Genomic DNA, 12,801 nt, shown 5'->3' with positions numbered 1-12,801 from the left:
TGCCCCCATGTGGACACAAGATGGCCACCACAAGATGGCCAGCAGGGGAGGGCAGTTGGGAGGGATAAGGCCATCAGGGGAGGGCATTTGGGAGGGACCAGGCCTGCAAGGGAGGGCAGTTGGGGGTGATCAAGCCTGCAGGGGAGGGCAGTTAGGGGTGACCAGGCCAGCAGAGGAGGGAAGTTGAAGGCGACCAGGCCTGCAGGGAAGGGCAGTTGGGGTTGGGGGGACCAGGCCTGCAGGCGAGGGCAGTTAGGGGTGACCAGGCCTGCAGGGGAGGGCAGTTAGGCATCAATCAGGCTGGCAGGGGAGTGGTTAGGGGGTGATCAGGCTGGCAGGCAGAAGCAGTTAGGAGCAATCAGGAAGGCAGGCATGCGAGCAGTTGGGAGCCAGCAGTCCTGGATTGTGAGAGAGATGTCTGACTGCCCGTTTAGGCCCGATCCTATGGGGATCGGGCTGTGGCTTTTAAAAGTGATAGATAAGGTACCTACGGGGATCGGGCCTAAACGGGCAGTCGAACATCCCTTGAGGGGTCTCAGATTGGAGAGGGTGCAGGCTGGGCTGAGGGACACCCCCCCCCCCCCGTGCACGAATTTCATGCACGGGGCCCCTAGTAAAAGCCTAATATGCTAAGTGTCCAGTTGACCAGTTGGATGTTCAACCAATCAAAGTGTAGTATGCTAATGATATACTAAGGCCACTCAACCGCTCACTATGACATGCACTGACTACCAGGGGGCAGTCGACCAGTTGACCAGTCGCTATGACATGTACTGACCCCCAGGGGGCAGATGCTCCAACTGGTACATTAGCTTGCTGCTGGAGTCCAGCTGATCAGGACTGAGCAAGATAGGCTGGACATGCCCTGGAGCCCTCCTGTGGTCCCTCCCTGGCTGGCTAACCTCCTGTGTCTCTCCCCAGCCCCGATCATGTACCAGTGGGGTCCCTTGGCCTGGCCTGCACCCTCTCAAAATCTGGGACCCCTTGGGGGATGTCAGAGAGCTGGTTTCTGCCTGATCCTTCAGGCCAGGCAGAGGGACCCCACTGGTGCACAAATTCGTGTACCAGGCCTCTAGTTTTTTAATAAAATACAAGGAGGTGGAATTTTCAGCAATGGTAATTTATATGGAGCTTTAGAGTTTACCAGGTACTTCATCCTCCAATTTGATACTTATCACAGCACATCATCTTACATATTTAAAAACTGAGACTAAGATATTTGAAGTTAGTGAATTGACCAAAGATTTTAAAAAATTATGACCAAATAATTAATTCATGTCAAGAAAATAAGAACTGTAAAACATTATCACATTAGGAATATTATTCATTTAACAACTATTTATTTGTCATACATCATGCTAAGTGCTGGGGATGCCGAGATGATATAAATATAGCCCCAGTCTCCAAGGTCATGGTCTGATGTGGAGACAAGCAATGTGATGGAATAAAACAATATAAATATGAGCAGAATAGAGAAACTTTCAAAGTCACTTGGGATCCCTAGAGATTCATAGAGTATATTTTGAAAGACTAATGTTGCCGAAACCGGTTTGGCTCAGTGGATAGAGCGTCGGCCTGCGGACTCAAGGGTCCCGGGTTCGGTTCCGGTCAAGGGCACGTACCTTGGTTGCAGGCACATCCCCAGTGGGAGGTGTGCAGGAGGCAGCTGATCGATGTTTCTCTCTCATCGATGTTTCTAGCTCTCTATCCCTTTCCCTTCCTCTCTGTAAAATATCAATAAAATATATTAAAAAAAAAAAAAAGAAAGACTAATGTTTGGGGGACTCAAAGACCAAGATAAATGACAGTAATTTAGGCACATGGGTGAAATGGAAGAGTGATGAAATGGCCGAAAATTTGGAATGTATATATCATAGGCTGTGTTTGGCTTAATAACTGGAAACATAACTCTGCCTTGTGTAGAATAGATGGAATTGATTATCTTGGTTAAAATGACCTAATCTTTTCATACCTGGATGTGTTCTAGTTTGTCTTTGCTTATAAAGTTGTAGTTCTACCTGTGTTAGGCTAAGGGATCTTATTTATGAGTGAGATTTCATTTCAAAAAGTGTCTATACTAAAAAGAGCTTGAAAACTCTATGTTGGGTTTTAGGTCAATATATTCTTTTTCCCCAAAGACACATATTGATTTGTAGCAAGTAGATCTGATGACAAAGAGTCTCAATCATAAAAATTTCATTGTTAAATCTACTAAAATTATGAATTATTCTAGTTCATGAATAAAATTTAAAATTCAGAATGTGGCCTGTTGGGCCCTAGATGAACTAGCCCTTACACACTTCACCAACCAAGATGTGTGCCCTTCTGTCCTCGGCTTTCTGTGGCCTGCTTCAGTTACCCTGGTCTTACCCGTAACATGCAGGTGCTGTGTTCTTGGCCCACAGTGCTCTTTCTAATTCTTCCAAGTCCTGCAAATCCTTCAGACTTCAGCTTTTTAAAAATGTATTTATTTACTTTTAAAATTTTTTATTGATTTGAGAGAGGAAAGGAGAGGGAGAGAGAGATAGAAACATCAATGATGAGAGAGAATCATTGATTGGCTGCTGCCTGCATGCTCCACACTGGTAATAAAGCCCGCAACCCAGGCATGTGCCCTGACTGGGAGGTGAACTGGGACCTCCTGGTTCATAGGCCGATGCTCAACCCAGAGTCATGCTGGCTGGGCCAGACCTCAGCTTTATATGCCCTTGCTCAGAAAGCCTTTCCTAGTCTCCTGATCCAGGTGAGAACCACTTCAGTTCTCTTAGAACTAGGGATTGTTTTATGAATAGTGCTTACCATACCTGTACTTAAATAATCTATACTAATAAAAGGGTAATATGCTAATTAGGGCGGATGTCTTCCGGACATCCATCTGGACAAAGCCACAGCAGCTGCCAGGCCTGGGGCTCAGGCCTTGCAGCTGCCACAGCCAGCAGTGGCAGCAGCAGTGGGGTGATGGGGCAGTGCCTTCCCCTGATCAGCCCGGTTGCCTCCCACAGAGGGAGGCCAGACTGCAACTTAGACCCATTCCCTGTGGGGAGAGGGCCTAAGCTGTCAGTGGGATATCCCCTGAGGGCTCCTGGATTGTGAGAGGGGGCAGGCTGGGCTGAGGGACCCTCCCCCCCCCCCACCTAGTGCACGAATTTTCGTGCCCCAGGCTCCTAGTTAATTATATAAGAAAGCAGAGTCCTTGTCTATATACTCCACCACTGTATTTTTGGCTTTCATTAGGATCTGGTACATATTAGGTACTTTTGAATGAAATTATTAATTTTACCAACAGGCCCCAGAATCTTCTCTAGTGTGATAAGGCAAATTGTGATTCAGGTTGTCATAGCATTCTTCTTCCTTATAATCCTTACTGAGATATGCATAATAATTTATAATTCTCAAAGGAGTTTTAAAGATCACTTTTTCTCCAAGTTCTTTCAACAATCGTGTAAAGTAGACTGGACAGAAATTGTCACTTGTATTTTGGAGAAGAGGGTTGCGAAGCCTAGGCATTCCTTCTTTCCAGAGCTAGTTTATGGTAGAAAGAACTTTGGCTATAGCCTATCCCTCCAACAACTGCACCTCCATTGCTGTTTATTGTGCACAGCAGCCTTAGGGTTTGCAAGTTACCAAATAAATCCTGAATCAGATTCTAATTTAAGATAATTGTGCAAGTGATTTAAAATGTCTTGAGTAATTGAATACTGTCCACCACACACTCTGAACAGCCTTGTGATTTGGAAGCTAGTCCTCCAGATAAATGCCGAATCAAATGGGTAATTGATTTAGTCTGAAGTTATCCATCTTTAAGAGTCAGGAGTGACACATTATCAGGCAAGCCTGAAAGGTATGTTTTCCCACAAGAGAAATCTTACTGAAATAGCTAAGCAAATCAAACACAATTACCCAAGGTCTGCGTTCACATGGCATCAAATCCTACTTTGATCATTTAACTTTCTTTAAATTTATGGGCAAGTTTGACCTCTTCTATACTCAGATGAGCAAACTTACTAGTGAACAGACAGATGACAGCTTATATCCTACTGTGGTATGTCAGATCCCCCCAACTCCAAAAGGGAGGAGACATTTGGAGAATGATTATATAGTAGTTAAAGGGTGGGGGTGGGGGTAGAGGGGGACTTGCTCATGTTTATGGCTCAGCATGCAACTCTGTCCCCTGGGGCATTTGCATTTAATGGAGTATGAAATGAAATGATCCATTTACAGCATTTAGTTTATATGGTTCATGACTTTGCAAAAGTGCCTTGAGGTTTGCAAGTCTCTGCATAAATCTTGATAATAAACATACATATTCTATCATATATGAAATGTAATTTTAGTAAATCAACAATAAATCTTTATGATTGAATCCCTTTGCCAGGTTAGTACACAGAGCTACTTGCTATATATTACTCTGTGTGTCTTTCAGGGATAAGAACATATTGACCTCTTTTGTATGTCATTATGGTTGGGAATTCTCAAATAAGCTAGAAACCTTTTGAAACTCGAGTCCATTTTCTCCTAGAAATTTTGTAATTCAAATTTTAAATGCTTTTAAAAATTGTAAATAAGTTCATGCAGGGCTGTTTGAACACCAAACAGTTCTTTAGGACTAAAGCTTTGTTGAGAGCATGTAAATGAGAACATATGGCTTGTGAGCCCTTTAAGATGGATATAACTTCCAGGTCAGCAGTGTTTCTATTTGGAGAATAACTTGTCCCAGAACTTGGAAAAGGGCACACTGGAATGTTCTGTAGAACCCAAAACATTAAAGCCCGTTGTTACCTCTGAGGTATGGAAGTAATCTGATGGGGTTCTCGCTCTTTGCAGATGAAGATGACTGCAGTCCTGTGGGATGTGGTCCACACTCTCAGTGTGTCTCAGAGGGAGAGGCTGCCACGTGTCAGTGTCTGAGAGGATTTGCTGGGGATGGAAAAGTATGTTCTGGTAAGAGTGAAGGTCAATGTACAGAACTGTGGGAAATAGTGAACCAGAAACATTCTCCCGGATCAAATGGGTTCAAAATCTCCTGAAGGACTTATGTAATCAGCAGGATTGAATAAATTACTTGGTATTAGCTAAAAAGATAATGGGCTTGCCCTCGGGGGTGGGAGTGGCAGGGGGATCAATCGGGGAAAAAGGAGACATATGTAATACTTAAACCAACAACAACAAAAAGATAATGGGTGGCATGTATAGAAATATGAAACATAGTATGTTGTTGCATTACATTGAGTTTATGTTAAAATTACATTATATATGGAGTTGACATTAAGGAGAAGAATTTATAATTAGTTTCAGAAGTATGAATGTGAATTCAAGTCAAATTTATAAAACCAACAATTTAATAAAAACACAGCCTTTTTTCCTCCAAAAGCTTAGGGCATACATTTTAATTTAATAAATAGACTGTGATGGATTGGCTTCTGTTTTACATTGATTGCCTTAAAATTATAAGTTAGCAATTACTGTAAATAATCTCAGTCCTTATGGCCTGAAACTCTGGCACAAAGTGATTTACTTACATATATGTAGCTAATCAGACATGTGAGAGACCTATAAAAATCGACTGAGACATGAGCTTTATGGGTTTGCATTGCATTTGCAGTCTTTGTAAACAACTGAATGATCATATAGAAGATTATACTTATTCTTTCCTAGTACCCTCATTTATACTAGGAAGGCCTATGTATTTCATTAGTTCACCATTTGCCCACAGATATGGATGAATGTGAGAGGGGTATCACGGTTTGCCCGCACCCCTCCTCCAAGTGCATCAATACAGAAGGTAGCTATGTTTGCACGTGCTCAGAAGGCTACCGAGGAAATGGGACTCACTGCCTTGGTAAGAGTTTGTGTGCTCAGGTGGGTGGGTGGAGGCAGGCCTCGGAGAATCATGAAATGCTCTGGGTGTGGTGGGCCAAGAAAAGGCAGGATATAACCGGGGTGACATACATGTTAAGACTAAAAGGAGCTGTGTGACCTGTTCAAACGGACATCTTTCAGTCCTTGGTGCATAGCCAAGCTTGTGCCCTTGTGCTATTCTTGGACTAGTCAGCGACAACACCCAGCGGAGGCCATTTACCCCTCTGCCTTTCTAGTTCTTTTGTCCGGGTTTGAGGGACACCAGTGCCTCTTTGATACTGCATACCGTGATCCCTGGCCGGTGTGGCTTGGTTCGGTGTCACCCAGTGCACTGAGGGGTTGCTGGTTCAATTCTGGTAGGGGGTGCATGTGCTCAGATTGTGGGTTCAACCCTCGGTATAGGACATGCAGGAGGCAACTGATCGATGTTCCACTCTCACATCGATGTTTCTCTTTCTCTCTCCCTCTCCCTTCCTCTCTCTCTCTCTATAAAGAAAAAAAAAAGTAATCAAAATATTATAAAAAATAGTAATACTCCATTCCTTGAGCCATCCTGGGTGGAATTGAACATTTCCTTTGTCACCAAATTTGGCAATCGAACAGCAGTGAACTGCAGAGCTGATACAGGTTTTACTGTGTGTGTGTGTGTGTGTGTGTGTGTGTGTGTAAAGGAAGAGAGGTGTGGTTCTGTGAAAAGGGCTCTTCGGTGGCTCTTGATAATAGATGAAAGACTGAAGCCACAAATAATGAATGATTAAGACCTCTTTCATAACCACCATCCTCTGCCAAGGTCTGGGTGTGGCTTGTTGGACGGGAGTTCACTGAGTGGCTGTCTTGTCCCATGCCAGGTATCAGTAGCGTAGCATCACTGTGCAAGTGAAGGCCTGCCTGCAGCCATCACCACCCAGCGAAGTGGGTATCTAAGGTTGTACAGGGCTTCAAAATGTCTCTGAGTGTTTTCTTTTCCTGCTGAAAACATAAAAATCTTTTTACAGCTAGGGCAGATACCCTGGTAAGAAACTAAAATGGTCCTGCTTTCTCCTATATGTTGAGATTAAAGATGAAATATCATTCAACTTCCAGGATCGGCTGATTTAAATCAGACCTTTATCAGATTAGTTTTGTGGAGTTCACAGACATCTGTAAGTGCCATTTTAAGCACATATTTGGCTGTCAGTCAGGAAAATGTCACTGCTCTAATTAAACAGGCTCATAGATAATTCAGACAAACAGGCTGTATATTTAATTTACTTTGAAGAGAAAGGAAGGGCCCAGCCTGCCCCACAGAAGCAGTGAGCTGGCTCCTACCCTCTCCCTCTCCCTCTCATCTTCCATCTCCTCCTTCCCTCCCTCTCCAGATATAGATATAGATATAGATATAGATATAGATATAGATATAGATATAGATATAGATATAGATACAGATACAGCTATAGCTATAGATATAGATATAGATACAGATATAGATATAGATATAGATACAGATTCAGATATAGATATAGATACAGATATAGATATGTATAGATATAGATATAGATACAGTGCTATATAAAAGAGTTGTTACTCTTATTGTAAAGAGTAGCTGTGCTTCTTGGCCGCAAGTCTATCTTTGTTTTTGCTTCTTGCAAAAGCTCTTTCAGTCTCAGGGAGATAGTTCATAGAAATAGCAAGAGGAAGTCAGTTTTTTAAAGACTTACTTTGAGCCATTCAGGATAGGGGTCCAATGGGACAGATATTTAATTGGCCTCCATTAGTACAACCGCACAGCACTAGGAAGTGAGGGGAATACCAAGGTGATAAAGGCAGTCCTTGCTGCAAGGAGAATGTGATCTAAGAGAAACACAGCTGTGGTAAGTGGTGAAGAGAGTCAGCATCATAAGAGCAGTGAAAACTGCAGCGGAAGTTCAGAACTGGGAGAAATGCCTGTTGGAGGTTTGGGTGAAGGCTTCATAGAGGAAGGATTACTTTGCAAGCGTAAATTTTTACTAGGCAGAAACGTGAAGGGGTAGAAAGTAGCCTCACTGAGCACTGCCTGTAGGTTGTATGCGAGAGAAAGCAGAAACCAAGGCTGGTTAAGGTAGTGTCCTTGTCTGCTGTACAGACTGGGCGGCCTAAACAAGATGTTTATTTTCTCACAGTTCTGCAGGCTAGATGTCCCAGATCAAGGTGCCAGCTCATTCAGTTCTTGGTGAGGACTCTCTCTGGTCTCTGTGGCTCATGTAGAGAGGGAGGGAGGGAGGAAGAGAGGGAGAAAGAGAGAGAGAAAGAAAGAAAGCGCGAGAGAGAGATATCTGATGCCTCTTCCTCTTATAATGACACCAATCCTATTGAATAGGGCCCCATTCTTATGACCTCATTTAACCTTAATTACTTCCTTATAGGCCCTTTCTCCAAATACAGTCACCATGGGACTTAGGATTCAACATGTGAATTTTGGGGGATGCAATTCAGTACGTAACCAGTGCATTGGGTTACATTTGTGGAAGACGAGAATCTGAGGGTTAGTCATTGGGGTTTTATTTCTCTAGACCAGCACTGTCAATAGCAATATACTGTCAGTCACATATATAATTTAAAATTTTCTAGTAGCCACATTAGAAAAAGTAAAAATAAACAGGTGAGATTAATTTAAAATATATTTTATTTATTCCAATATATCCAAAATATTAACATTTTAAACTGATAAGAACAGATACTACACTTGACCTTAGCCAAAAGGCTGAGAAGCGATTATATTAACATTTTAATATATAATCAATACAAAAATTATTAAGGTAATTTTACGTTCTTTCTCATTTGGGTATTAAGTCTTCAGAATCTTGCGTGTGTTTTACACGCACAGCCCCACGTGGACTGGCTGTGGTCCGGGTGTCCAGCACTCCCCCATGGCAATGGCTACCATACTGGGCAGCGCAGCCCTAGGCAGCAGGGGGCACCGGCAGCATTGGAATCAAGTGGTGCAGTGATGGGAGATGGGGTTCAGGAAGATTAGCCTGGCACTGGTGTTTAGGGGTGGAGCAGAGAGGGCAGGATGCAGGGGATGTGGTCAAGCTCTTCTTATAGAGAGGAGGGGCCTACGCCTTAGGTGGTAACTGAGAAAGGAGAAGGTGGGCAGCTGGGACAGAAAGTGATGGCTTAGTTTATGTTTATGTGAAAAAGGCAACAATGTTTTCTTTGGTGTGAGCTGAACTTCTAAACGTTTGTCTAGAGGTCACTTCCCAATCTCCAACTTGCCCACTGAGCTCTTGTGTTGGGAAGTTCCCCTTCCTTCCAAGCAGTAGGAAAACGCCAGCCTTATGTAGACGTTTCCCTGAACGGGCTTGCAGTCCAGCGACCCTGCTCCTCTCTCTCCCAGCGTTCATGATGAAACATTTTGGATCCAGCAACATGCAGCATGATCAAACTCGAAGATACTCTCCTTGAATGTTGGGTTTTCCCATTGCCTGACCCTCTTTCCTCCTCCACACCCCACTTTTCCCTACTCCCCCTTTCCCGGCAGATATTGATGAGTGCCAGCTGGGCGTGCACACCTGTGGGGGAAACTCCACCTGTACAAACACAGAGGGAAACTACACCTGCCTGTGTGCCAGCAGCCTGTCTGAACCCCAGCGGATTTGCCCCGGTAGGTTGGTGGGTTATCTAGATCTAAGGGGAGGGACTTGATTTGGGAAAATTCTGTACCCCAGTGTATTTGCATTTGAGATTCCAGAAACCATTTGGTTCCATCAGGCTATCCGGTTTGCTCCCCTGATTAGGTTGACGCTGGGCTTGAGAATGCACAGTGGCCTGTTTTTTAATTTTGATAGCATCTGGAATAAATCCGTCTTTATTACTCACAGTTCAGTAAAGGTGGCAACACAGGTGGCTCTCTTTAACTATGCAGCGAATGCCCTGGTTTGTGATGTCAATTTCTCAGGCTGCTGGGGAAACCACAGGGCTGGGCAGATTGGGGAGGATGTCTAAACCTTTAGCATTTTTAGTCACTTTCAAGGATTTTTAAATTTTACTTTAAAAAGTCAGTATTTCTTTATCTGAATTAGAATTCCAGCTCTTTTTTCTTCCTTTTTTTTTTTTAATGTTCATAATAGTCAACTCCTGCTTCCTGACCCCTCTCCCCATAACCCAGCCTCTTCTCACCATCAGCACCCCAGCAGGGGACTGGCCTTGGAGCTCTGGAGGCCAGGATCAGACTCACCCCCTTTACTAGTTATCCCGCCAGCTATTTATCCAGCTCCGCTCTGCAAGCAGAATGCATCCTAATAAAGGAAAGTCCTGCGCTTGCTTGGGTGTCTGTTTTTTTCTAACAAATTATTTTCTCAAATAATTTGCTCTTCTTAAAGGTATTGGGAGATTGCTAATATTTACATAGTCAGCTACACACCCTAATGTTTTCCTTTTAAAGAGCAGTGAACCATTCAGTGAAAGGACTTCACCACTTTGGCATTTCCTATGTATGGTAACATTTCTTTTCTCTCAACGGGACTAGTCTTGTCTTTGAGGTTCCCCCACTGAAAGTTAAATAGTTTTTAGAAGAAATCATTGCATGGGAGAAATTTTTGAGACTCCCAGGATAGCAGGGGTAATGGACTGTGTATTGGTGGGTGATTTATAAGCCATAAATAGATACTGTGGTTCAGCGAGACCCTCTTAAAGCTAGTTGTCATTTCACATGTGTGTGTTTGTGGATGACAGATGTGCTTTTATAATGAGATCAGTGACTCTGCATTCATTCGGTGTCTTAGGCTTGACCATTCTCTTATTTGCTTCCAATATGCTTTATGTCAAAAAATACTGAACCTAAAGAAAGAATGGGCCTCTTCATGGCGAATAGCAGAAAGTCTGGTTAGGAAAGTGAAACTATTGTTGCTTTGATAGTTCCACTGTCACTGAAAGGCACTGTATCACAAATAGTTCACAGAAACTAATTCCTGATACTGACCTAGGTTTCCCCTAACATTCAAAAGCTAAAATGAAGCAAAGTGAAAGAGCAATTACTACCATCCTATATAATAAATCCTATATAATAAAAGGCTAATATGCAAATCGACCAAATGGGAGAACAACCGGTCACTATGACGAGCACTGACCACCAGGGGGCAGACGCTCAATGCAGGAGCTGCCCCCAGCCCTCAGGCCCTGATCGCCCGATTGATTGGGGCCTCCTGGCCAACCTCTTGGTCCCTTCCCCCGATGGCAAATGGGGAACCCGGGGTGGGTGGCGGCAGGAGCAGGCCGGCTGCCAGCAGCCGGGGAAGATGGCCCTGATCGCAGGTCAGGCCTAAGGACCATACCCGTGCACAAATTTTGTGCACCATGCCTCTAGTTAATTTTATATAGAAAAAGTTTTGAGCATTCCAAGACCAATAATAATAATAATAATAATAATAATAATAATAAAAATAATAATAATAACCTACCAAAATCATACCTAATACATTTAATTATGTCCAGTCACATCCTCAGGAGCTTGTAGGCTTTTCTGATACCTTAGAACACACCTTGCTAACAGGTGCACAGAATAAAGGGAGACGAAGCACTGATGCTCACAGACAGTTCAAGACTATGGCAGCTTGATGCTGAGATGCTCAGTGTGGTTCCTGGGGGAGGAGCATGGCCCTCTCGCTGCTGGGGTGCCTCTGCCTCGCTAAGGGCTCATGCAAAACACTGAATGCTATTTTTGCTTTTCGTATTTGCTCCTAAAAGTGAAAGTCCTCTTTGGGTTTCCTTTGGGTTAGCGAAAGCAGGCACTGATTGATGTAGGTCTTTCGTAGTGGGAAGTGGATACTTGTACCTGAAGGATGCTTATAGCTTCAGAAAATAAAAGTAGAATCTTTGATTCTTCTAGACTCGACTCCACCCTCTCAGCTCAAAGAGGATGGGCGCTATTCTGTGAGAAATGTTTACTCAGAATGCCCCCCATCTCACGCCGGGTACTGCCTCCACGGCGGCATGTGTATGTACATTGAAGCCGTGGACCGCTACGCATGCAAGTAAGTGCAACTGCCTTTCTGATGTCCCAGAGATGTGCTACGGCAACCCATCGCTTCACGCTGACTTACAACATTTACAGTGAGGAGCGTTTTCTATAATTGGGTTTTCCTCAGGGAAACATAGGTAAATCTGCGTCTATACATTGTGTGTGCATTGCATTCTCCTTGCATATCACCCCCCCCCACCCCCCACAGATGCCTGTGCTACATATACATTTAAGGAATTGGGTGATTTTCCCTTTACTTAAATAACTTGATATTGCTACTGGTACAGTCTGGGAATTAAACTTCTCGTTTTGGTTGCAAAACATAGGTTTGTGGGAGAATTGCTTACAGTGTTGATTTATTTGCTGCCACATATGCGGAGAGCGTCCATGGTGTGTTTTTGAAGTGACGAAAGTGTTGTATATATTCACACTGACCTTCTTGCCTTCCATTCTCAAAACTGAAATATATACTTCTTTTCTTAATTTCCTAATAATTGATGTTTGCACTGTTGTTGTTTCATGACAACTGCGGGATGCAGTCACGATGGCTGTGTGCTCCCTTTGTCCCTGACGGTTTCACAGTGGGCAGTGTCAGCCTGCAGCCCTGTGACCCTGGGCCCCCTGCGCACTCATCAGCGAGCCTGGCCCTTGGGGCCTTTCATAAAGCGACACTCACAATGTCTAGTTCCACATCACTTCTACTTTTTGTTATTTCCATGTTTTGAAGGCAATATGAGGGAATTCGTGGATTCTGAAAAATAAGTAGGCGTCTTAATGCTAGACTTTTGACTCACTGATAATTTTCTCTGTGCCTGAGGAAGGAGTGATAAAATATTCTGATTCTCACGAATAGGTGCTATAAGTTTAAAGGCTTTTATTATTTTAAAAAAAATTTTTATTGATTTCAGAGAGGAAAGGAGAGGGAGAGAGAGATAGAAACATCAATGAGAGAGAATTATTGATAG

At 43.5% G+C, this 12,801-nt stretch overlaps 1 protein-coding gene across 1 annotated transcript in view; it reads left to right on the top strand.

Moving 5' to 3' along the window:
• Positions 1-12,801, top strand: part of EGF (epidermal growth factor) — a 95,614-nt gene that overhangs the window by 69,467 nt on the left and 13,346 nt on the right. Inside the window, exons 17-20 of the mRNA XM_080682838.1 lie at positions 4,825-4,941; positions 5,714-5,839; positions 9,359-9,481; positions 11,705-11,849. Coding sequence (XP_080538964.1) covers positions 4,825-4,941; positions 5,714-5,839; positions 9,359-9,481; positions 11,705-11,849 — 511 coding nt within the window. The remainder of the gene's footprint in view (positions 1-4,824; positions 4,942-5,713; positions 5,840-9,358; positions 9,482-11,704; positions 11,850-12,801) is intronic.

The sequence above is a fragment of the Plecotus auritus genome, assembly GCF_963455305.1.
Source record: "Plecotus auritus genome assembly, chromosome: 1".
In the NCBI taxonomy this organism is placed as follows: domain Eukaryota; kingdom Metazoa; phylum Chordata; class Mammalia; order Chiroptera; family Vespertilionidae; genus Plecotus; species Plecotus auritus.
This window is presented reverse-complemented; position numbering and strand designations above follow the sequence as displayed.